The sequence below is a fragment of the Haliotis asinina genome, chromosome 4 (genome assembly GCF_037392515.1).
Source record: "Haliotis asinina isolate JCU_RB_2024 chromosome 4, JCU_Hal_asi_v2, whole genome shotgun sequence".
Taxonomy (NCBI): Eukaryota; Metazoa; Mollusca; class Gastropoda; order Lepetellida; family Haliotidae; genus Haliotis; species Haliotis asinina.
In genome coordinates, this window is record NC_090283.1 from 46,801,780 (window position 1) to 46,829,271 (window position 27,492).

Below are 27,492 nucleotides of genomic sequence, written 5' to 3' on the forward strand. Positions count from 1 at the left end.
TGCCATCTTGTGGTTATTTCCACAAAGGGAGAGTAACTGACTAACTTCCTTCCGCAGCGTAGGTTCCTACAGACTACGGTCCATGCAGTCATAAGTACATATGCTGGACAAAATAAGTTAGGGATATTGGGGATATTTTATGATTGATATTTCATCAGTGGGTCATTATATTAATAGATCATTATTCATAATTTGAAAATTTACACATATCCCTAACTATTTTCTTCCAGTATATCTTAATCCACCTACGAAAAAACAGCGGACCAGTGTTTCAAATTGCGAACATAGGGTATTTCAACATGACTAGAAGCGTCAGTTTATACTGAACAGCAACTGCCATCTTTTAACCCTTTTTGGTAGGATTCGACCAAGAGAGAATCACCAAACTTCTGTCATACTGAATGGAATATAATTATCAGGTTTATCCAACATCACTGTTAACAGGTTTTAGATAGTTTTAGAGGGAATGAACTGAAACTGAAATACCACCACCGGAAAACGGGGTCGCGTGGTCAGTCTCGCTGACTTGGGGCATTGCATCCCAGTTGCGTAGATCGATGCTCATGCTGTTGATCACTGGGCCAGAATATTTACGGACTGCTGCCATATACTAGCGTACTACCCACCAGTGGACTCGCTTAAAGAACTCTCTCTCTTTCTCTCATTTTCTCTCTCTCTTTCTCTGAAATTGCAATCCTTATGCACATGACTTGCACAAGGAGGTTCATGCATTGATTGATGTAAAGCATGGGAAATTATTGTGCATATTTGCTTCGTGTTGGTGTACAGTTTTGTTAGGAATTTTCACTGCGTTTCATCATTTATTGGACACATGACAATAATCTTTTCAAAGATACGAATTTGTTTTTCGATACATCAGTTTGTGTGTAAACTGTACCTTTAAGTTGTTTGGAATGTTTTGCAAAATTCAGTTTAAAACAGAAAACTGAAGTAAGCTTAAAATCACTTAAGTCATGTTATGATGTTATCGTTGTGAGGATATGTGGTAGAATTGCAGTGGAAGCGTCTTCACTTCAATACATTCAACCGCTCCATTTTTGAGTACATTTGTATATATGCTCGCCATAATACATATGTTTCGTCCTGCTTGGTTTCTAATTTCTTGAGACCCGTGAAGGTTCCGGGGTAGAACAGGCCTTCAGCAACCCATGCTTGCCATAAAAGGTGACTCAGCTTGTCGTAAGAGGCGACTAACGGTATCGGGTGGTCAGGCTCGCATGTCATCGGTTCCCAATTGCACAGATCGATGCTCATGTTGTTGATCACTGGATTGTCTGGTCCAGACTCGATTATTTACAGACCGTCGCCATATAGCTGTAATACTGCTGAGTGCGGCGTAAAACTAAACTCACTCACTCTAATTTCTTGAATACTTTATTCATTTCAGATGGTACCCTCTTGTGGCGAAACTCTGGGGAGCAAGATGATGTCCATTTCGTGAACGGAGGCGTTCACAGCAAGCAGGACGGAAACATCAGCGTTACCCAGGGCGGGATCTATCTTTTCCATGGCCATATCTGTTTTGATACATTCCTCAACCTCTTAAATGATACATCCGCACTGATTAGAACATACATCCTCATGCACCGCCGAAAAAATGTCTCCAAAGATCTCATTGATATGGTGAAGGTAAAACAATCTTCGTACCTGTCGACGTGCTTCGTTGGCTCTCATAAACTGGCAGCGGGGGATAAATTTTCCTTCACGGTTGACAGTAAAGCGTTAACACAATACATTTCATATGGACCTTATTTCACCTGCAATTCGTTGACAATCATAAGAGTGGGTTGACATAACTAACAGGTATGGGAGTCGGGTCGGGAAGTGGAGCTCACTGATGAACACTAACTGATGGATTCTGGGATGGAGAAAGGAGGTGTGTGTGTGTGCGTGTGTGTGTGTGTGTGTCTGCGTGTGTGTCTGTCTGCGTGTGTCTGCGTGTGTGTTGGCGGGGGGGGCGGGGGGGTGTGTGCTGCGATGGTGTGATGTGACAAACATTACAATTGATTTAATGCTTGTGTGATGCCATCGGAAAACGTACAGATCTTTTTTACTGATTCCACTTCCGGGTTTGAGTTTCTAATGAATTGTGTCCCTGATCTGAATACATTATTGCGATCTACTTTCTACGCGGTCCCTTTCTGCTGGTGATGACGTTGGGTGGGGTTATCAAAGAGTCTCCTTTCTTTCAAAATCCTTTTGTATGCTCGGAATCAGAGGGTCTAAGGCGCCGGGGTAGTAATCCTGCGAGCATGGAAGTGCCGGGACCGGAGCCTACCTGTGACCAGGGGCAAAAAAGTCAACTTTGTGTGCGCTTTCACTTGAGTGTTGTCACAACCCTTGGTGTACAGTACACAACCCTGTGCATTTAAAGTACCCGGATGATATCCCATATTCATGCCTGGTTAGTGACCTCGGCTGCGCCACCTGCGTGCGCAATGGATAGTAGAAACACTTTTCACTCGATGATATTCATATATTTCCATATTCATTATTATAACAAATGAAAAAAATTTGAAGTTTAAACATCTGCCTGTGATAATAAATGTTAGGACTGAAAAATAACGAAGTCAATGTGCGTCTTTATACTATGTCTTGTAATTCTAATTAGTTTATTATCCTATTTGCATGCATTTTAAACTTGATAACATTAAATTAAATCAAAATAGGCTAAAGTTGTAGCAACAATGTCAGACTATTACGTTGTTAGAGGAATGTATCAATTTCCGCTTAAAGAAACGACGTGTCATTCATCTGCAGGTGACAGGTAGCAAAGGTAATGCAAGTCCCCATGGTCCCTAGTATGGTGATCTACCCTCAGTTGTTGGTCACCCATAGCCCGTATTTTATATTGTATTGTCTTCTCTGATTGCAGTATTTTAGTTTGACATGCTAGTTTTATGTTCATATATGTGATAGTCTAGTATTTTACTGTCCTTCGATGGCAGGTTTTATGTTCTAAATTTATTAATTCTAATCTTGATATAAATTAAATTGTTCTCGTCACGATATGGCTGCAATATTGCCGTTGTGACGCTAAATATCAACTCACCCGTTCACTCTGCAGGTGACAACGAATTTCCACGTCGTGTCTTTTAAAAATACAACATGTCAAAAAGTAATATGTCGTTTTCACTAGTGGTAGTTTCTCAACAATGAGCCATCAATCAACATATTGACGATTAATCCTTTGTCGGAAGGGCGTTGTTTAACACAGACACTTTATAACAGGGTGTGTTCAGTTTAGATTAGTAAATCTATATGTAACTGCTAACTTTTAACAAATCCGCCGTGCAAGATTAATTAATCAATCAGCGTGTTTGTTTTTGTAACTCGGTTGATAATTCCTCTTGCTGTACTTCCATGCGCATATTACATAACATGTAGTACATTTGCCACATCAGATCTTAATTTATAATGTTTAGTAATAAGATCCGTGAAGGTATGGGGTAGAATAGGCCTTCAGCAACCCACGCTTGCCATAAAAGGTGACTATGCTTGTCGTAAGAGGCGACTAACGTGATCGGGTGATCAGACTAGCTGACTTGGTTGACACATGTCATCGGTTCCCAATTGCACAGATCGATGCTCATGTTGTTGATCACTGGATTGTCTGGTCCAGACTCGATTATTTACAGACCGTCGCCATATAGCTGTAATATTGCTAAGTGCGATGTAAAACTAAACTCACTCACTCACTCATCGGTTCCCAATTGCACAGATCGATGCTCACGTTGTTGATCACTGGATTGCCTGGTCCAGACTCGATTATTTACAGACCGCCGCCATATAGCTGGGATATTGCTGAGTGCGGCGTAAAACTAAACTCACTCACTCACACTGCAATAATCTGACGGTTACTGTTCATCAAGTACATGAAGGGAAATACCACCAACCACGAGTTGCAACAATGGGCGTGGTAGTCCCTGCATTGCATGTCATTTCATTTGCCTGAAAAAATCACCTATGGGCTGACATTGTTTTGAGATACGAACTGAACTTCTTTGTTGCATATGACATACATAAAAGCATTTTCTGTGTACTGAAGTTGAAAACTGCATACATACTTACCTAAGTAATTTTTCAGATTTTTTTCTAGCTGTGGAAAAGTGGGATTGTTTAGTTTACGGATTCAGATAAATCAAACGTCTGTGCATTAATATCATAGGTGATGGGCATCATATTTTAAAACGACAGGATTAAAGGTAAAAGCACCGAAGTAGGGTCAGACTGTATTAGTCACTATCCACGCGGGCATTACAAACTCCGAAAAGCCTACATCAATGAACGAGTTAGGACAATGTTTGTGGTAGTCACTGTATAGCATGTCATTTCATTGCCTGAAAAAATATCACTTATGAGCTGATATTGCAATCAAACAGCGCTACTGTGGCTATTTCCAGATAACATGTGATGTTTGTCCACCCTTGCGAAATGTGCCACCGTTCAGGTTGAAGACTAGACTAACAGCTAGTCTCTGAAATGAACATATTTTACTGAGAAAACGTTCATAGTGAAAAAATATAATAAAATGAAATGGAGCCCTGAGACTTTCTTCATTTGGATGGAAATCTAGACTTGCCACATTTTCTAGACCTGCATGGGCTTTCTTGAATACATATACTTCAGGGTCCGTACGACAGACTAGTTGAAGACATTTGGCCAGGGTAGACAGTAGCCCAGTCCCGATGTCCGTCACGGAAGCAGTTCCCCGTTAACGCCGCGCTCATCAATTGATACTCCAGCTACGTGACTTACGTCTGTAAATAATCGAGTGTGGACCAGCCAATCCAGTGATCGATGATTGATCTGTACACAGTTGGGATAGAGTGGCAGGTGTCAGTCATTTTCATGAATCTGAACACCTGATGTCCGACTGTCGCTTTTTTATGAGTTACTGAAATCCAATGCTAACCCGATCTTTACAGTCAACAAATGTGTTAAGTGAGGTGGCCCCGTTTTGCTGGATTCTCCTTCTTCATCTTCACTGCCTTGTATTGATACGGTCTGGAGTCCACTGCCTTGTATTGATACGGTCTGGTGTCCACTGCCTTGTATTGATACGGTCTTGAGTCCACAGCCTTGTATTGATACGGTCTGGAGTCAATTACCTTGTATTGATACGGTCTGCAGCCCATTTCCAAAACTGATCTCAGGTTCATCATTAACTGCTCAAGAATGGTGAGTCAAGTTGTGAGGTAAAATCAAAGAGGTAGCCATCGTCAACAAGAACATAATATGACGTCATATCACGCGATATCACCTCTTCGCATTAAATGTCAGGTGTTTCCGTAAACAGGCGTAAATACTGGTATGTGTTTTTGTGCCGATAGACATTTTACATAGTTTTTGTTCAGTTTTAGTCATGGAATATGACTTTTTGAATGCCTTTACCTCTCTGATGTTTTTGTTTCAAAGTTTCGTTAGTATTCTTCTTTAAGTGACATCAGAGACCATACAATAGATTAAATATATTATATGGTCTCTGGTGACGTTTTATCGTCCTGAGGCGGAGGGTTCGATTCCGGCGCATGGTACCGTCTACAGTGATAGGGTCATTAGGTGCAACGTTTCCCGTGCAGATACTATCATCATTTTAACGCAAGTGATACACAGCATCGTGGATAATAACACAGCGTTCGAAATAATGGACGGATCGTTGTTATTGTATCGGGCTGCAGTTTCAAATATCTGCAGGCCCTTGTGGCCTTCGGTAATTTATCCGTCCTTTTTTCGCATCTGTTTTTTCGTTTAGTATCGTTTGGAAATGATCCACGAACCATCATTTTAAGGATAACTTTGTTTCACTTCCTGGCATGTCAGCCCTAAAGGCCAGTTTTTAACAAATACAAACGTGTCTCTGTGCTATAGGGTTTGCTAATTGTTTTTGTAGAAACAGTGTGAAACAGTGTAGTCTATGTTGTTATTATTGGTTTGAGAAACCTGGCCTGCAGATTTCATTCAGGGACTGTAGATTTTAAAGCCCGAAGGCTGCAGCAGGCCTAGGTGCCCAGCCGACGAATTAAAGTATTGCAAACACTGATCACAATTACCTTTTAATATAATATCACACTGTACATCAACCTCTTCAACTGTGTACACTTGCATATTCTTCAGATACATATATTCTCCACGGGCACAATGTTATGCATCACTGTTGATAACACTGTTAGCATTTACACCCTTTACATCCTTGCATATATTGAAACAAAGTTGATAAGAATGTTTGTTCATGTTTTGTCCTCATATCATCAAATTCTCCCTCCTGTGGGAAACCCCACAAAGCAGATAATGCCAACACAGCTTTGTAGTAATTCATACCAACCTAGTCTCTACAACTAGTTTTAGAAAATTATAGTTGTATGCCCTCCCTTTTTCACTAGTGTAACTTAATTATATTTTCATGTTTTTTAATCATTGTTCGATACATATACTTGTCACGATGTGGCAGCAATATTGCTGGTGTTACTCATCCATTGTGTGATGCCTGTACAAGTAATGCAAACACAGCTGTGTAACAATTCATACCAGCCTTGTGCCTACAAATAGTTTCAGAAAATTATGGTTGTATGCCTACCCTTTTCACTTGTGTAACATAATTATATTTTTTATTTTTTTAATCAGTTTGATACATACTTTTGTCACAATATGGCACAATATTGCCCATGTGACTCATTCATTGTGTGATGCCTGAAGACATATACATCAATGTGAAATATAAAAACTTTCTCACATTTATTTCAGTGAGCATATGGGTGTACTTGTATGTGCTGTTGTCCTCATATCACCAGTAATATCTGTGTTGTTTGTTGGTTATTGCTGTGAAAATGAGATCTCATCAGCTGTAAACAAAATGTTCACAGTATAATAAACAATATATTTTTCATATACCCATCTTGTTTGCCTTGTTGAAGAAAGAGCAATAATAAAGTTGCAACTGTCAAGATCACAATCATTATAATGTATACAGTATATGTTGATGGTTAAATTTGAAGGGTGATAAGTTTGGAGTGAGGACTTGTGAGCGAGGGCAGTGATGCAAGTGTTGAGCTATTGTTTGTGTCTGAGGTGTGCCATATGAGACTATGGCTTGGGGTCAATCAAGTAGCTTGGGAGGTATATAAAGTTGCAACTCGTTGCCATGGTGAAGAAATAAGGGAGATTATTGGTTCTGTAAACTTTGACATGAATGAACTGACTTCAAATGTCAAATGTCATCATACTGCACAACAACCTTTTGAATTGTATAGACTCAAATATATATTCTCCTTGTGTATAATGTTATGAATCACTCTCTCGATAACAATGTTAGCATCTACACCAAGGCATCTATTGCAACAAAGTAGTTGTCTATCCATAAAAATAGGTCCTGTTCATGTTTTGACCTCACATCATCAAATTCTCACGATAAACAAGGTAAACATATAATAAAGCAGTATCTCTGTCGTGTGTTTACCTTGTTTACTGTGTGTTGACGGAAAAAAAACAATCATAAAGTTTCAGCTTGTTGCCATGTTGAAGAAGGAAAGGTAGAATTTTACTGGTTCTGTAACTTTGGCATGGGTGAACTGAATTCACCTATCATATAATGGAGGAAATCCACAACAAATCCACTCGAAATTTACAAAGAAATGACACATGTTCCCAGTGTCTTTATTCATTTGTTGCATCTTGTATCAATCACACAAGCTTCCATAGAAGGAGTGACAAATGCATGTTTTTCACAAACAGTGATCTGACCATCAACAAAAACAATACATGACCAAGATCTTTTAAAGATACATAACAACTTCAAAATGCCGCTTAAAGACTTACTATTGTCTCATCGAATCAAGGTTTCTCAACGGATTTTGACTTCTCACAGAATAATTTGAAAAGATTTGAAATGAAATCAGCACAAAATTGCCATCCCTTGTGTAAGTTCAGCTTAATCCTCTTGAATAGTATTCCTGTTACATTAGGGCATGTCAGCCAAGGGACGAAAGCGATACCAGTCTAAGATATTCACCTGGCTTTGCGGAAAGCCATTACATGGGTGTGGTGTTGACAAAACCTAGAAACAAGCCAGGTGAAACAATATTGCAACCCACAATAACAGGATCCTAATATACCCAAGGGTGGCAACTCTGAACAAGTGGATAACCAGCGCTTCTCAGGGACAGACAGTGGCATGGTTAGTCAGATCTTGAAAATCTAGGAGCGGATAGTCTATCTCCAAATCCAGCTACATACAAGGACCTCTGGTAGTGGATGCAACCCATGGCGTGTACCCCAAAACAACATCATAACAAAGAGCTAACACAACGCACAGAGCAGTGTCCCGATCCAATAATGTTTGTAACGTTACAATCTGTTGTAATTGTATAGTTGATCATAGGTCTCCAGATGTTGTAGCGCAATGACCATTTTGTGGATCAGGACCCAGGTTGTTGTAACAGAAACACTGAATTGACATGGTACATGATACACATAAGCTGACACATGACTTGGGAGAAGCTGTGGAGAAACGTGAGTCAGCAAAATTACCGGGAATCTTAATCTCCTTAAAACCTTTCACAATCCTATAGAGTCAGTGCTCTACATTCTGTGAGTAGGATATGATACAGTCAATTACATGGAAGTTCTATCACAAAATACCTGAGACAATCAAGCTTGGACCCTGGAGTTGTGGGTAGTATGAGAAGTGACATTGTAGTCAGCTTTGTTTGAGATATATCATCTATTTTGGTCATCTGATTTTCATTTTAGTTTGGCAGAAAGATGACCAACTTAGTTGTGGAACTTGAATCTAATGCTGCTTCGAAGAACATTTAAGTCATATTACAGAAAGTCAGTTTCATTTGGAAGGCAAGAATCAGTGGTCACTGTACTAATGTGAGGGAAATAATCAACAAGCGATCTTCCTACCGCCATGCTCGGACGCTGGTAATGCAGTGAGTGATGGAGCACCAGATGTTCACCACCCCAAGCCCAAACCATGTCAATAGTGTTGACTGGCTTAAAAACATTGCGGATGTCAGGTGAATGCGTTTCCTCACCAGTAGTGGATTTTAAAAATATATTGCTGTTTTGAACAATACTTCAAGTATATCACAGCAAGTCAGATTCATTTGGATGGAAAGGTTCAGTGTTGCAGTACAACCCTAAACCAAAAGTATAGTGCTGATAGACCTAGAAACATTGAAAACGTCGGTTGAATGCACTTTGAATGTCCTCTGCCATTTCAAACAATACTTCTGTTATGCTATGTCAAGTCAGTTTCATTTGGAAGAAAAGTTGACGTGATACTTACCACATTGCCAAAAACCTAAAACCATGTGTATGGTGTTGATAAAGTCTCAAACAGGGTGAACTGGAACATGAACCTACGGTTGCAGGTTTCTGATACCATATTGCATCCAAGTCTCCACAGCAGATAAGGGTGTACCAGATTACTTGGCCCCCCTTTCACAACTATGATGAAAAATTAGTAAATACGGCAAACAGAGTTCCTTGTTTTGTTTTGCCATGCTCAGCAATATTCCAGCTATATGGCAGTGATCTGTAAATAATCGAGTTGGGACCACATAATCCAGTGGTCGACAGCATGATCATCAATAAATGCATTTGGAATACAATGATATGCATCAACCAAGTCAGTGAGTGGCCAACTGATTCAAACACTCGCCTCTTACAACAAGTCTGGGTTCTTAGTTAAAAGTACATGTGTCCTTCACATGGAGATCAATACTGATAGTGGGAGGTATTGAAATATGGTTAACACGTTCTTCCAGTCTAAGTAAACTTAGTTTCAGTACCTTTGAGACTGACCTATCAGAACACAGCTTACCAAATTGAGAAAGTGGACATTCGCATATGCCTTTTGAACTTTTACCTCGGAAAGCTTTGTACCCAAACAATTCCAAATACTATTTTGCGTACAATCGCTACCACGTAATGCACATGTAGCATGCTACAATACTGTCAACAGTGAGTAAACAGTCACAGAAAATACCGTTTTCATCAACATTCAAGGATGTCAGCTTGCAGAAATATTAGCTAATGGTAACAGTGTCATCAGAACATCGTAAACATATAAACAGCAGGTCAAATACCTGTGTTTTTATGCAGATTTTTATGTATTGAGGGATCAGTGTCAGTGACTAATGAGTTTTTTAAGTCCCGCCAAACCCTAAACAGTAGCCGTTGTCTGACTGGTTAAATCTGTTCAGTCTTCTCACGTTTGATTGGACGGTCATAGGTCGTTCAAAGGTTACCAGATGCGACCTCGTACTAGGTTTTGTTAGACTCAGTACTGAAGTGTAACGAAAAGTACTGAGGCTAAGTTTACTTTGACTGCATGTTCTTCCAGTTCACTTACATAATGGCAAGTCATTTCAATGTCATAATATAGTGCGACACAACTTACTTCAATGTTTTCGTATCAATACTTCAACAAACACCAATCTACATATATCTTCCCTTTACGTTATCAACCACACATACACACACACACATAAAGATCTGACTTTACACATATGTCCAAAACAGCACTTGATGCATTTCAGCTGAGCTACCAACATATGCACATAGATAAAGTCTGCCTATAATGTTAAAACCTCTGTATCCTCACAACGGCATGTTGGCGTGTTTCTTCCAAGGGTTTTCCATCTTCTTGCTGGATAAGACTTCCAAGTCCTGGCAGATTCGTTGTCTTGTTGTCCTGGGCTCAATGATGTCATCGACGTACCCTGGAACATGCCCAGAACATTCAACCGTACTTGAGTAGTCAGTTTGATTTCAGTTTAGCTTTACACAGTGTATGAAATAAAGGAAGGAAAGTGAAAATTTACGGCTAGCTATCATGATGGTATGGTAAAAAAAATTACCACGTTCCACACATGTGAGTAAATTCACCTGATCTGGTCTGGTTCAATCATTTTTGGGCTGGTAACATTTTGAACTTACCAGCCCTGATATCTGGCTGGGTTTGGGGCTTATTTCACACACTGCTTTACACTGATTTCAGCAATATTCCAGCAATATTCCAGCAATATCAAGGCTAAGGGACACAATAACTGAGCTTAACAAAGCGTACCCATGTGGGGAATTGAACCCGGGTCTTCTGTGTGACAAGCGAACACTTGATCCACTAGGCTACCCCACCTCCCCTAATACTTGAGGACCTACTGGGGCCTTACCACATACACCTTTGCCACCTCAATGCCAACTTCGGAGTGATACTACTTTGAGTTGTGATGTGAAGAGAGGTTTTACTTTTGAATAGTAAGACCAAATGAGAGGTTTTACATTTAAATAGTTACACCTGCTTGGAAGTTTGAACAGTTTTACCGGCTGAGAGATTTTACATTTGAATTGTCAGACTGGCTTGGACTTCCTTGAAAGTGTAAGGTCTTGTTTTCATCTGTACCTTTAGAGTATCAAACAATGTAAACCTCGACTCAATCTTGAGTGAGTGAGTGAGTGAGTGAGTGAGTGAGTGAGTGAGTGAGTGAATGAGAGACAGAGGACACTAAAAATGGGCTTCAGACAATGTACCCATGTGAGAAATCGAACCCGGGTCCTCAACGAGATGACACCTTAACCATTAGGCATTCCCATGGAACTCTGTGCTGCACTTGTGGAAGAGTCAAAGTTACCTCTGTCAGCAGCTGGGAAGGGGTTGGCAAACTTGTCAATGTACTCCTTCTCCTGTTCAGCCTGGGTGTTGCTGCCTCGGAAGATGATGGACACAGCACCCTGGTGGGGCATACAGACATGACTAGGGAAATATCACTTATATCTACCACCTAATACACCCTAAGTCTTAATCTCTAATAAAACTGTGTAGTCTTGGTAGAAATAAAAGAAACAACCATTGTTTATTACTGAATTAATATCTAAGGTTTAAAAAAATGCTGTTGAAGAGTGCTTTTGGCTTCCTATTTGTAGCATATATCGACATAAGCTAAATCATTAACAAATTCTTACACACATTGCTGTTGCAGCAGATCATGTAGTACTTCTTTCTCATGCAAATAAGTCTGTAGGATAGGCAACAGACTCAGGCAAACTAAGACCTTGGGAGAGATATTTCATTGCAGGTCGTGATTCCCTCACAATAAACAGTGCACCATCCAAATGATACCCTCAGGGAGATGCTTCCTCACAGTCACAGGTAAGAATTCACTTATGACAGCAAAAAATCACCCTTAACTTATGGAGTGAGTCAGTGAGTTTAGTTTACACCTCACACCACGATAAGAATTCACTTATGACAACAAAACTTCACTCTTAACTTATGAGTCAGTGAGTGAGTGAGTCTGTGATGAGGGAGTCTAGTTTACACCACACTCAGCAATATATCAACTATATGGCAGCTGTCTGTAAATAATTGAGTGAGCAGCCAGCTGGGCAACTAGGAACCAACGACAGGTGTCAACGAAGTCAGCGAGCCTGACAACCCAATCCCGTTAGTTGCCTATTTCGACAAGCAGAATCACCTTTAATGGCAAGCATGTGTTGCTGAAGGCCTATTCTACCCCGGACCTTCACAGGTCTTAACTTATGAAAACCAGAATAACAGCTCAGAACCTTCATCTTTACATTAAGGATAAACAGAATCATCAACAAATAATACCCTCAAGAACGGACACTCTATTACAATTATGATTCTCTCAGAACAAACAGTACTTCACCTTAGCTCCCATGACAGCAACCTCCGCAGTCGGCCAGCAGTAGTTGGTGTCGCCACGGAGATGTTTTGAGCTCATCACATCGTACGCACCGCCATATGCCTGCAACAGCATCGCTTGCATCAGGGGTGTTTTGTTCTCAAGGACACTGTTTTTCGTAAAACAATATTGTGGGTTCCTGTACACTGACATGCTTCTTGTGACTGGTTTTTGATAATAAGTACACCACTACATAGAGGCATAAAACCAAACTCACCCACTTATCAAATGAGAATAAAATACTTGTATGACACAGAGTAACAGGGAAACATACTTGTGCTTCACCGGGATTTGAACACATAATCATCTGATTTGTAGTCATTTTCTCTGTAAAACACATGCGACTAAGTGGTGTGTTGCATGACACTGCATCAGTTTAATCAGTAAATAGTGAATGAGTGAGTTGGAGCATACCAGGACTTGTCAGCAAGGGGTGGGAGTCTAAAATGAGGCAGTTTCCAACTATTTACTGTTTTGGATTAACCAATGGCCAAGGGTACAAAGCTGACAAGTCCAAGACCATAATTGGGGCAAAGTAAGATTGAAACTCACAACACATTCCTGGAGAACACAGGGGACAGAACTCTCCACAGTGAGTGTGAGTGAGTGGTTGAGTGAGTTTAGTTTTATGCTGCCACATTCCAGTTACAGGCAGCGGTCCATAAATAATCGAGTCTGGACCAGAAAATCCAGTGATCAACACTTTTAACTACAGACACAGCTTAATGAAGATCAATTCTAATGCGGATCGTCACAGGCTCATCCTGGACAACTTGGCCAGCCATGCCTGTGTTAGTGAATATTTGATGATTCACTGCAGGATTCCCTACCTTTCTGGTAATAACTGTGATCTTGGGCACTGTAGCTTCTGCATATGCATACAAAAGCTTGGCTCCGTGACGGATAATTCCTCCATACTCTTGACTCGTACCTGTCGGGGAAACACATGAACTCGATGATGAACTCAGAGAGATGATCAACAGATGATGAAAGCTCATCATAAAGATTTGAGACTTTTTTTGTATACTTTCAGTGGTGGTGTGTGATCTTGTGCATGGAACGTATGCCACAGTTAGGTGAAGCTAAGCAAGATTGGTCACTGAGAGTCACTGAATGGGTGACTGTGTATGTCAGCCTTATGTCTGAGAATTTCTATTCACACAATGAAGTGCCTATGTTGTTATGCCTTAATCAAGTGAGTTTGCTCAAACTTGACACTGTTTACCATACAGAAAACCTTCTAGCACCTCACAGGCAGCTTGGGTTATCCAGGCAATTATGTCTATCATGTTTTGTGCTTAAAGCACGTCCATGCCATGTGGAGATCAGCACTAAAGTAGTGACCCCTTTGTTGCCTCTTGTGACAGGCATGGGTTGCTGAAGATCACATCTAAGTAATGAGTGCCCAGAGGAATAAGATGTTAGAGTGACTGTCAACCTTACAGGCAGCTTAGGGATGTCAGAGTGAACATGGAGTGCACATTGATCCATCAACAAAGATAATAAAGACATAGCACCTTGAGCATGTTCCAGTGTGGAAATTTTCATTGGTATCATTAGTAGTGGTAGTGGTAGTGGTAGTGGTAGTGATGGTAGTGGTGGTGGTAGTGGTAGTGGTAGTGGTGGTGGTAGTGGTAGTAGTGGTAGTGATGGTAGTGGTAGTGGTAATGATGGTAGTGGTAGTGGTAGTGATGGTAGTGGTGGTAGTGGTAGTGGTAGTGATGGTAGTGCACAGTGATCCATTAACCAGGATAATAAGGACATAGCACCATGACCATGTTCCAGTGTGGAAATGGCCGTATTATTTTCATTGGTGTCACTAGTTGTGGTAGTGGTTGTGGTAGTGGTAGTGATCATAACCCAGTTTTATACACTGATGCTCCTGTTGTTGATAACTGGATTGTGTTGTCCACCATGTTTTCAGTTAGTAGTATTAGTAGTAATAGTAGTGGTAGGCCACTAATTTTAATGATAACCATACACTTTTACTGCTATTTCTACCCAAGAATACAGAAAACCACCACAAGCAAAACACATGGTTTGCAGAATATGCATTGTGTCCCCACTCAATTGCAATTACCTCCCCTTAATCTATCATCACCTCAAAACATCTGACACGATGATGCAGTCAACAAAATCATAGTTGACAAAACAATAGTGCATTTAAAGAACTCCAGACCTCTAATGCATTGTTGTGAGCAAAAGTACCCCCAGTCATCGTACCTGGCAGGAAGCCTGGGACGTCGACGAAGGTGATGATTGGGATGTTGAATGCGTCACAGAATCTCACGAACCTGGCCCCTTTCACTGAGGCATTGATGTCAAGACAGCCTGGTGGAATAATGAACAGAAAGGTTTGAATTAGATCCTTAGCTTTGCATTTACTAATGGTACCTACTGAATCTCACCTAAGCTTTATTAGTGCTGCAAACAGACAAAAAACCATAACAACACAGATCATTTTGTAACATAGTCATGTTCAGATCCTTCCCCCAAGTCTGAATGAGGCAGCTCAAAATCAAAACCAGAGTACAGCCTATCATTGCAGCTCCAAACCTTCACAACACAGACAATGAAAGGGAAGAAAAAAGTTCTGTGTCCTTAGAATCCTTCCCAAGTGAACTACAAACATGAAATATTTTTGATGATTAATTAACGAAGAACATTTGTGCTCATAATTACAGAGACAAAAGCCACTCCACAATAATGAATATGTACAGTAATGAAAATAAGTGCAAAGAACTATGAGGAGATCTTCCAAGAAGGTGAACCTCCCAATCAGTTCACCTCCCAGTACTAGAATGGGAAGCATTCCTAAAATCATGTCATATTTCTTGAAAGCAGTCAAGTTAACAAACTCTGAATAGTGAGTGAGTTTAGTTTTACGTCCCTTTTTAGCAATATTCTCATAATATCATGGTGGGAGACACCAGGAAATGGGCTTCACACATTGTACCCATGTGGGGAATCGAACCTGGGTCTTCAGCGTGATGAACGAATGCTTTAACCATTAGGGTACTCACCGCCCCAAATTCCACATATAGAATGTTGCACAATAACTTTTGAATCAAGAAATTAGATCATTGTGAAATGAAGCAAAATCATATTTGAAAGCTGACATCTGATTGGATCAGCAGCCTGTTCTTTGATCCATTAAGTTCATGGTTCAAATGACATCTCACACGAACTCCTGAGTCCAAACTTCATCACACAGTCATATCACATCCACATTAAAGAATCTAATGACTCTGCATCACTTACCAGCTGCCACTTTAGGCTGATTACCAACCAGTCCCACGGTCCTGCCGTTCATTCTGGCAAACCCAATCACTATGTTCTTGGCATAGTTTGTCATTATCTCAAAGAAGTCCTGTTCGTCCACCACCTGTCAACACAGTGTCACAAGAAAGTCAGCAACACTCCAGCTGTAGCAGCCGCTTCCTGATCAGATCAGAACTGTTAGGAGTGATGCACATAAAGTCAAGAATTCACGGATTTCGACTCCATTATTATGGGAAACATGATGTTTCAGAGTAATGTGACGATGGAGTAAGAACATATCCAAAGGAGTTGGCATTTAAAAATTCTTGCCTTTAAATCACCACTGCTGCTGAGTGATCGAATGAGCATTCTTGCCAATAATCATGTCATGAAACTCATGATCAACTTCAGTCCTTGTTAGTGCTTCATTAAAGCAATAAGCAGACGTCTGCGTCTGTTGAAATGGTAGGTAGCCAGCAAAAATGTCATATATGGTTGGAAATTAATTAAGCAACACCCTGGTTTTTCCACACCGAGGAACTTCTACATCTATTGTGGAAAGCTTGGCCATAAATATAACCTACAAATTCATTATGTTGGTGAATAGTAAATGTTGACGGGTTGAATATCCTGTAACAAGGTGACATTACGTTGTTTATTACATCATGGTGACAGAGACTTGACGTTGCAGCATTTTATTCCAAAACAGGACGGATTTAACTTTCATTGTCCATGCTGAAATGTCAGCACAGTTTACACATTTCACGATGAGCCATGACACTGTTTGAATGGTAATAACAAATCAAAATGGACAGAACAGAGTGTAAAGTGTGATCAGTATAAAGTTGATTTCATTGATTTGCCATGACACTGTTTGAATGGTAATAACAAAACAAAATGGACAGAACAGAGTGTAAAGTGTGATCAGTATAAAGTTGATTTCATTGATTTGCCATGACACTGTTTGAACGGTAATAACAAAACAAAATGGATAGAATAGAGTGTAGTGTGAGTGAGTGAGTTTGGTTTTACGCCGCTTTTAGCAATATTCCAGCGATATCACGGCGGGGGACACCAGAAAATGGACCTCACACATTGTACCCATGTGGGGAATCGAACCCGGATCTTCGGCGTGACGAGCGAACGCTTTAACCACTAGGCTACCCCACCGCCCCGAATAGAGTGTAAAGTGTGATCAGTATAAAGTTGATTTCATTGATTTGCCATGACACTGTTTGAATGGTAATAACAAAACAAAATGGATAGAAGAGAGTGTAAAGTGTGATCAGTATAAAGTTGATTTCATTGATTTGCCATGACACTGTTTGAATGGTAATAACAAAACAAAATGGATAGAAGAGAGTGTAAAGTGTGATCAGTATAAAGTTGACTTCAATGATGTGCCATGACACTGTTTGAATGGTAATAACAAAACAAAATTGACAAAAGAGAGTGTAAACTGTGATCAGTATAAAGTTGATTTCAGTGATGTGCTAGTGGACGTTTCATGTGGTCTGTGCGCTGTTGCATGTGCATTGACTTTCATACTTACACTTTGTGCGGCACACTGAGCTACGTCAATTTCACATATCACCAAGGAAAACTGTCTTCTTTCTAAATCTTCCAGTTACAGGTCTTAGAACTTGGGGCTGCTTAATTAATTTCCAACCGTACATAACCTCACACTGCTGTTTCACTGTCCACAGATAGCAAATAAGGAAGATGGTCACCACCATACAGCAATCAGAAAAGGAGTTGCACTCTGAACTTTGTCCATTTATGTATCTTAGTCTTTGTTTCCACTCATATTACTGCCTAATATAATAACCCTTGAAGATTTGGGGTAAAATTTCTTTTCAGCAACCCATACTAGCCATAAAAGTTGATCAGATGGTCAGTCACATTGACTTAGCTGAGACATGTCATCGTATCCTAGATGCGTAGATTGATGTTCATGAAGTTGATCACTGGATTGTCTGATCCAGACACGATTATTTACAGACATGTTGCCATATAGCTGGAATATTGCTGGGTGCAGAGTTAAACCAACCAACCAATCAACCAACCAATCAACCAACCAACCAACCAACCAGACTTACAAACCAGCTTACCCCTTGTATGACATCCTTGATGTCGTAGGCAGCTGTGGTTTCAAGGGGGACAACTGTGTCAAGACCAGGAACCAGTCTGTCCCTGAAGAAGAAAATTCTCAATAACAATGGACAGGATTTTCCTTCCAACAGATAAACATGAATGTAACATGGAAAGGAAAGGATGCATAGAAACCTAGGGTAACAAAGAAAACGACATAATTAACATATTTGGCTAGATTGTAAATTGATTCAGTTCCAACACCCACCAGCCCCTGATGCACTCTTCAATGAGCCTAGTAAATTGTGTAAACATCTCTTCCTTTCTGAAATACCAGAAACTGCCTTTTGATGTGTACATCTCTGGCTTCCACCTCCTATCCTACCCATGAAGGTCTGGGGTAGAATAGGCCTTCAGCAACCCATGCTTGCCACAAAAGGCAACTAGCAGGATCGGGTGGTCAGGCTCACTGAACTTAGTTGACACATATGATCGCTTCCCAACTGCAGATCAATGCTCATGTTGTTGATCACTGGATTGTCTGGTCCAGACTTGATTATTTACAGACTGCCACCATATAGCTGGAATATTGCTGACTGTGGCATAAAACTAAACTTACTCAAGCACTCACTCACCTCTCATCACATTGTTATTTCACTGGCTTAGTTGCTCAAGATGCTGCTTTGTTAGTTAATTATGTTGTTTTCTTTATACACAAAGTACATATACATCCCCTCTTCACACTACGTTCCTGTTTGACAAAGGTACAAGAATATGTGACGATGAAATGAAATAAAAGGGTATGCTCTGGCATCTCGAATTAAGGGGAGATGACTCCATGGGGTGACGGAATATCACCAGGGGAGCTTATATGATGATGTAGAAATCATTTTTCTTTTTCCTTTTTAATTTAGGTGCCACAAGAAAGATCAACAATAATACAGATGGAATGTTTACAGCTATAATTAAATAAAACTGACGGTTTCATGTTGACACAAGGGAATTGTTTATAACACACTCATTACATATGTATGGACTGATGTCAGATAATAACAAAACATATACATATAACATAAGGCTAGAATGAGATGAGCCAAAACATCAAGATAAATCCATAATTTCACCACTGATATTAAAATAAAATCAAATTTGCTTTAATGTTTGCGGTTAATGACATTTTTACCACATTTTATCTGAAATGTGATACAGACTGCTCCACTACCCTTGATTTGATAGATAAAACCACTGACCATGGGTCATCACACTGTCTGATAGGGGCATCGTCCTTGTTGCTGAGGGGGAGATAGTTGTAGAACTCCCGGAGCTGCAGGAGGGCATCAACATCGTTCTCAAAAGCCTTGTGGGCTACGCCTGAAGTTGGAAAAGGCATTCAGGACTGGCAATAAAGACTGGCAAATGAAAAGCCTAAACTATATCTATGATAACAGCCAGTCTGACTTGGTCAAGTCTGTGCAGCATCTGACATAATGACCTCTCTGTTTTGGGCTTGCCCTAGAAGCATTTATAATATGGAACCAGTGGATGCAATCACAACTGGCAAACCAGTACCTGCCATATCAATCTAGTAAAGATGGGCAAGGCTATGTCATATCTGTGATATCAGCCTAGTGAAGATGGGTAAGTTATGCAGTATGTGTGATATCAATCTAGTAAAGATGGGCAAGTCTAAGTCATATCTGTGATATCAACCTAGTGAAGATGGGCAAGTTATGCAGTATGTGTGATATCCATCTAGTACAGATGGGCAAGTCTATGCCATATCTGTGATATCAACCTAGTGAAGATGGGCAAGCCTTTGCCATATCTGTGATATGAACCTTAGTGAGGATGGGCAAGTCTGTGTCATATCTGAGATATCAACCTAACATAGATGGGCAAGTTGTTCAGTATCTGTGATACCAGTCTAGTGAAAATGGGCAAGTCTGTGCAGGATTTGTGATATCAACACATCTGTATAGGCAAGTCTTTAGAGTACCTGTGATATCAACCTAGCAAGATGGGTAAGGCTAAGCAGTATGTGTGATATCTCAACCTACCTGAGACTGATGTGTGTGTTTTAGCACCTCCGAGTTCCTCTTGAGTTACGTCCTCGTTAGTAACAGACTGCAACAACAAAAGCACAGCATAAGCATCTACTCGGACAATTCACAAAACAACAACAAACAACAGTAACAGTAACAACGCTATTAGCACAAAATCAGAAATGTAACAACACAACAACCTTGTTCCACAACACATTCTCAACACTAAGACCGTCATAAATCGGTGTTGTAGTTCCGCAGGTACCACCATCTCAGCCGTAAAATTCACTTCATGAAACAAGACTCATGACTTCAAAGATTTGTTTTTCAGAATCACTACATATGTTTTGTTTGTAGCTTGTACAGCGATTTAGAAAATAGTAAAAACCCTATCACAGGTGGAATAGTCTGTGTCACATTTTTCAGTCGTCAAAACCAGTAAATATCCTTTATAACATAACACATTTGTTTCTCTAATAAAATAACAGTATATCTAAATATATCTGCACTGCAGGAAAATCTCAAATGCATTCAAAACACATCCATATTATTTTGGTTTTCTTCATAAACCAGTCTGGCATTCCAACAGGAAAGAGCTGAAAACATGAAACATTTGAGAAGAGAGTTTTTCCATTCCTTCTGAACATTCTAAATAATTTCTGTAATGAAAAAAAGTTTGAAGTGTGCCATCAACAGAAGGAAGGAAACTTGCCATGACCATATTTTCTTTCAGGTTCTCCTTTCGGAAATCTCTCATTTACACAGAAACATGTTTTCAAAGTTAAAAAAACAGAAAAGCAATCCTACATCAAACAATATTATTAGAATGCTATACATCCACACTCAGTATGATGTTCTTCCAAGCATGACCCTCAAAGTTATGTCACGAATACACAGTTTACATTATTAGCCTGGATAAAAGTTGGATAAGCTGATTCAGTGCCAGTTCTAACACAAAAATGACAAAGATGAGTAATATGTAGTAACATCAAAGGAAAAAAATTCCCGTTTCATGAACCAGTGCTACTGTTTCACCAGTGATCATAGCACTACAATGGTCTACAGTCTGTTTTACAATATTGACCAATACGATCCTCCCCCTCGTGCTACAGTCGTTTTAAGTATGGCAGAGGCAGTATCAAAATGGCCATGGTAACACGGTAATATGTCCTGTCAAAGAAAACAATTAAAGCGAAAAAGGTTATTTCCAAAAAAGGCTGACACAAAAATGCCACTAACAACCAAATCTCCTTTAAACACAATCAGTTCATCATTTCCTCAAGACGAATTTAAAAAAATCAAGCCATTTCGACAAAGACACTTTTACAATTTGCAGTGCCGCAAATGGAATACCATTAATCTAAACAATGAGAACTGTAGATCTTAATACAAATATACATGCTCCCAATTTCAACACTGCAGTTGAATAGATCTTCTGAACACGTGGACTGTATCACCTTCAAATGTTTATTTGTTCACAATACTTCAATTAAATGTTCCTCACACAAGTGAATGAGGAGAGTGCATTTATATGGAGTGCAGGAATGTAAACATTCACAAATGCAGTGCACTCCAGCTCAAGTTAAAAAATGAATTAATTTGAATACTTTTTCATGCATGTAACTGGAATTGCAGAGAAATTGTGCAGAGGTAGTGTTTTAGATTTTAAGAATTTATTCAAAAGTCAGAGTCAAAACAATTTTTTTTCCAAATTTATTGCACTGACTGACTAAATGGATTCAAACCTACTTTTGTAACAATACTCAAGTAATATCATGGCAGTTTAAGTATTTATTCAAGAGTCAGAGTCAAAACAAATCTGTTCCAAATTTATTGCACTGACTGACTAAATGGATTTAAACCTACTTTTGTAGCAATATCATGGCAGGGGAGACCAGAATTGAGCTTCCCATATCGTATAACCATGAGGACTCGAACCCAGGAATTTTTGCATGGCATGCAAATATCTCAAACACTAGGCTACCCCCAACCACAGTCTCCCTATTTATAGCAAAACCAGTATTTTATAGCTTTCAAGAAGGAAGACAACTATGGCACTTCTGTTTCTAAATTTTACTGACTTAAAGATTCTGTGCTACAGTACAGGATGAAAGCAGTCCTGTTGAATATTTATTTCCCATCTCTACACTTAACTTCAATCGCATGACTCCATAACTACCATCTGCTCCATCCATTCCATGAAATCAAAAGCAGCAAATTCCAAACATCACATATTTGGTGTGAAAGGTCATCTCATCAACAGACATTGTCCAGATTCCAATAGTCTGTCCCCGAACCTCAATCTGGTCCTTGTTATCAAGCCCTTTCTGCAAAAGCCCTAAATGAGGCAAGTCTTGATTTTCAAGCCAAGATTACTGCAGCTTCGGAAAATGGTAGAAAGACTGGGCTCCTTTTCATTACACTTCAGGCCGAATAGGCCTTCAGCAACCCATGCTTGCCATGAAAGGTGACCCGTGAAGGTTCGGGGTAGAATAGGCCTTCAGCAACCCATGCTTGCCATGAAAGGTGACCCATGAAGGTCCCGGGGTAGAATAGGCCTTCAGCAACTCATGCTTGTCATAAAAGGCAACTATGCTTGTCGTAAGAGGCGACTAACGGGATCGGCTGGTCAGGTTCGCTGACTTGGTTGACACAAGTCATTGCTCATGTTGTTGATCACTGGATTGTCTGGTTCAAATTCAAATATTTACAGACCGCCGCCATATAGCTGGAATATTGCTGACTGCGACGTCAAACAATTCACTCACTCACTCATTACACTTCATTTCGACAACTTAACACCTGCTAATTTTTTTAAAAAATATGCTCTTCAGAGCATAGATGCTAGTTTTACAAAGTCCTTCCTACCATATTCTAACCTATAACTATATCTATATATATAACCTATGACTATATATATAGATATAACCTATAACTATATCTATATCTATAACCTATGACTATATATATAGATATAACCTATAACTATATCTATATCTATAACCTATGACTATATATAGTCTGGTTCATAATTATTGAGAATTTTTCTTCTTACTTTGAGCTATCCTAACACCTCAACTGATTCACTGATACTTAAAATTAAGTAATGGTATAAGGGAGGTAACTCATCTTGGCCTACTGAGTATAGTACAATTAGAGTTACCTCCCCTGAATTTGTAGCAGACGTCATTTTCCTCAGCACTGTCAACAATTTCTGCTGAAGATAAAAGAAGGTTGATTTTTGAGTTGTGTAATCAAGGAACTGATGATGTAAATACATTGGCAGAGAGAACAGGAACTCCTCTTTCTACTTTGTATAGGATTAGGAAGAATTTTAAAGAGGGAAAGGATTTTGGGCACCAGAAAGGAGCAGAGAGACCCAGAAAATTGGACTTCTCAGATCGCGTCCGGCTGGGAATTTTAGCGTCTAAAAAGCAAAGGGCAAGCATCTCCAACATCAGGTATGAAATGATAGAAAGGGGATCAACAGTTGTATCAAAATCTACAGTTAGAAGAAATTTGATTGATCTTGGATGGGAGAAAAAGACTGGAATTCCTTCTCCTCTCATGAAACAAGAACATAAAGACAGGCGTGTTGAGTGGTGTTTGGCACATGAAAACTTTGACTGGGAAAATGTGATTTTTACTGATGAAAGCTCAATATGGGTATATCCCAATAATGTGAAAATATGGACAAAGTCTGCGTCAGCACCGTTGTATCGACGACCTAAATACAGCCCAAAGTTTCATGTATGGGGAGGGATATCCTTATTAGGAACGACCCCGCTGTGTGTGTTTGAGGGAAATCTGACAAGTCAACGCTACACTAACATATTAGATAATTTTCTCCTTCCAAGTGCACATGTGTTTTATGGAAATGACTGGATTTTGCAGCAAGATAATGATCCTAAACAAACCGCAAAACATGCCAAGCAGTGGTTTCAGCAGAAAAATGTGACTGAAATACCATTTCCTGCATATAGTCCTGACTTAAATCCCATTGAGAACATTTGGGGGATGATGAAGGAATGTGTGAATCAAAAGGGGTTGACAAAAATTGAAGACATGAAGAGAGAAGTGGTCCGATACTGGGACAGCATAACTCACGAGACACTAACCTCTCTGATAGGAAGTATGCCTACCCGTCTTAGACTGTGCCGTGAAGGTCAAGGAGACTTGATAAAATATTAAATTGTTACCTACACAACATGAAAAGGTCAGTTCACTTTCACAATACATTCAATTTTATCTGATTTGTTCTCGTTTAATAATATGAAATGCTTTAGCTATTCTCAATAATTTTGAACCATACTGTATATAGATATAACCTATAACTATATCTATATCTATAACCTATGACTATATATATAGATATAACCTATAACTATATCTATATCTATAACCTATGACTATATATATAGATATAACCTATAACTATATCTATATCTATAACCTATGACTATATATATAGATATAGTCCTAACCACTGAGTTGTTGGGTAGCTTGAAGTGTTCACTCGTCACGCTGAAGACCTGGGTTAAATTCCCCACATGGGTACATGTGAAGCCGGTTTTTGTCACCTGCCATGATGCTGCTGGAATATGGCCCAAACTGGCGTAAAACTGAACTCAATCACTCTTGTAACTAGCATATAAATATGAGCACATGCTTGCAGGTATTCTCACAGCAAGAGGCATGCATATCCCCTGGTTGTATGTCTCATTATCTAACAGGGACTTTGAAAATCTGAGCAACAAAAAGCAACCCCTCCTATCCCCATCCTACCCCCAAACTCAGAAACTCTTCCTTCCACTAGCATTTGTACTTCAGTAGCATGTCATTCCAATCAAGACACTCCCTTTCTTCTCCCCAGTGTGGTAAATAAAGGCATTATATCCCCCAGGGATCCTTACAGAGGAGATAATCTGCTCAGCAGACAGCTCCATCTACATCTACAGTGTATATCTGCTGAGATATAACTCCAGTGGGGGCCCGCCCCAGTCAAGGGAAGCCCCCACTACATCACAGTGTATGGACCTACAGTCACACCCTCCACAAGCTGGGTAATGAGCTGAAAGTTTATTTACAGACCAGTCTGTTGGTCATAACTCTAACATCACAGAGGCCTGGACAGCTCATTGAGTTGAGAATGCTTGGAGAGAGATTCCTTCCCAACTGGAATGATGGAGAATGGATAATTGGGGGAGGAAGTTTTCTTCATCTTTGCAACTAATCCATCTGGCAAAGTGTGATGTCTTCATTAGACTGAACAGAAACGCTTTAGTTAGACTTGCTCCAAAGCTAATAACCCCATGGATGTATGGTAAATCTTTCCTCTAAACAGACATGTCAAAGGGAAATTTGAGGGAAATTATTGGGGTTTTTTTTCTGAAATTATCATTTAAACTATTTATTATACCATAGAGATCTAGTATCTAGTATCATATAACCTCTAGTATCAAGGAATCCTCCAGTATCATCTAACCTCTAGTATCAAGGAACCCTCTAGTATCAAGGAACCCTCTAGTATCATCTAACCTCTAGTATCAAGGAACCCTCTAGTATCAAGGAACCCTCTAGTATCATCTAACCTCTAGTATCAAGGAATCCTCTAGTATCATCTAACCTCTAGTATCAAGGAACCCTCTAGTATCATCTAACCTCTAGTATCAAGGAACCCTCTAGTATCATCTAACCTCTAGTATCAAGGAACCCTCTAGTATCAAGGAACCCTCTAGTATCATCTAACCTCTAGTATCAAGGAACCCTCTAGTATCAAGGAACCCTCTAGTATCATATAACCTCTAGTATCAAGGAACCCTCTAGTATCATATAACCTCTAGTATCAAGGAACCCTCTAGTATCATATAACCTCTAGTATCAAGGAATCCTCTAGTATCATCTAACCTCTAGTATCAAGGAACCCTCTAGTATCATCAAACCTCTAGTATCAAGGAATCCTCCAGTATCATCTAACCTCTAGTATCAAGGAACCCTCTAGTATCATCTAACCTCTAGTATCAAGGAACCCTCTAGTATCATATAACCTCTAGTATCAAGGAACCCTCTAGTATCATCTAACCTCTAGTATCAAGGAACCCTCTAGTATCAAGGAACCCTCTAGTATCATCAAACCTCTAGTATCAAGGAACCCTCTAGTATCAAGGAACCCTCTAGTATCAAGGAACCCTCCAGTATCAAGGTATCAAGGTATCAGTTTTTTCTGAAATTATCATTTAAACTATTTATTATACCATAGAGATATGTGCAAGTCTACACCTTGGCGTGACCATTATGTCCAGAAATAGCCAGTTCTGTAATCTTTTTGTTGTTCATCATTGATGTTTGTGACTTGTTTTCAAAATATTTTCATGTTTTCTTAGTGAGTGAGTGAGTGAGTGAATGAGTGAGTGAGTGAGTATGGTTGCACGTTGCTTTTAGCAATATTCCAGCAATATCACAGCTGGGACACCAGAAATGAGCTTCATACACTGTATGTACATGGGGAATCGAACAGTGTCTTCAGCATGATGTTTTGCAAAAACACCAGGAGTTTAATTTTTTTCTGACAGTCTATGTCAGTGGTGTTGCATAAGATATAAAATATAAGATATTTATTGCATGACGTTCCATTAAGGATCAGTGGCAATATTCTATACACTACAAATATAACCATAAAGATACAATGTTATATAAATATACATAGATGATCCTTATCATACCAGTTAGAGGCTATATGCTACATATGTCGGGTACATAGTGAGACACAAGAAAACAAATACGATATAATGTAAATAACAATGGCCTAGGGTGATCAAGAAGTGTTCTACATTTGTTTGAAATTATATACATAGTAACAAATTATTTCTATACTATTAGGTTGGTCATTTCTAAACATGAGACCCGTGAAGGTCCCGGGGTAGAATAGGCCTTCAGCAACCCATGCTTGCCATAAAAGGCGACTCAGCTTGTCGTAAGAGGTGACTAACGGGATCGGGTGGTCAGGCTCGCTGACTTGGTTGACACATGTCATCGGTTCCCAATTGCGCAGATCGCTGCTCATGTTGTTGATCACTGGATTGTCTGGTCCAGACTCGATTATTTACAGACCGCCGCCATATAGCTGTAATATTGCTGAGTGCGGCGTAAAACTAAACTCACTCACTCACTCTAAACATGAGGTTAAATTTTTCTGTTGTAGAAAGACTTTGAAATTTATTATATATGCCTTGTGCACAGATGTATGACCAGAATAAGGTGAGAATTTCTAAGACTTTTCTATCAGGAATTACAATAACTACCATTGGATATCTTCTAAAGAATATTTTTTTCAAATTTCAGGATCTTTCTATTTCAAAAGCTCT

The 27,492-nt window shown here is 39.6% G+C and overlaps 1 protein-coding gene across 2 annotated transcripts in view; it reads right to left on the bottom strand.

Moving 5' to 3' along the window:
* Window positions 1-7,658: 7,658 nt before the first annotated feature.
* The window catches only part of LOC137281598 (propionyl-CoA carboxylase beta chain, mitochondrial-like), a 60,594-nt gene continuing 40,760 nt past the window's right edge, over window positions 7,659-27,492 (bottom strand). Inside the window, exons 8-16 of one of the 2 annotated variants that reach the window (XM_067812931.1) lie at window positions 20,144-20,210; window positions 19,337-19,457; window positions 18,107-18,188; window positions 15,996-16,119; window positions 14,958-15,065; window positions 13,565-13,665; window positions 12,699-12,797; window positions 11,661-11,760; window positions 7,659-10,751 (exon numbers count right to left, since the gene is read on the bottom strand). In XM_067812931.1, the coding sequence (XP_067669032.1) occupies window positions 10,630-10,751; window positions 11,661-11,760; window positions 12,699-12,797; window positions 13,565-13,665; window positions 14,958-15,065; window positions 15,996-16,119; window positions 18,107-18,188; window positions 19,337-19,457; window positions 20,144-20,210 (924 nt within the window). In that variant the 3' untranslated portion in view covers window positions 7,659-10,629. Of the gene's footprint in view, window positions 10,752-11,660; window positions 11,761-12,698; window positions 12,798-13,564; window positions 13,666-14,957; window positions 15,069-15,995; window positions 16,120-18,106; window positions 18,189-19,336; window positions 19,458-20,143; window positions 20,211-27,492 lie in introns of both variants that reach the window. The other variant, XM_067812935.1, reaches the window with a different exon arrangement.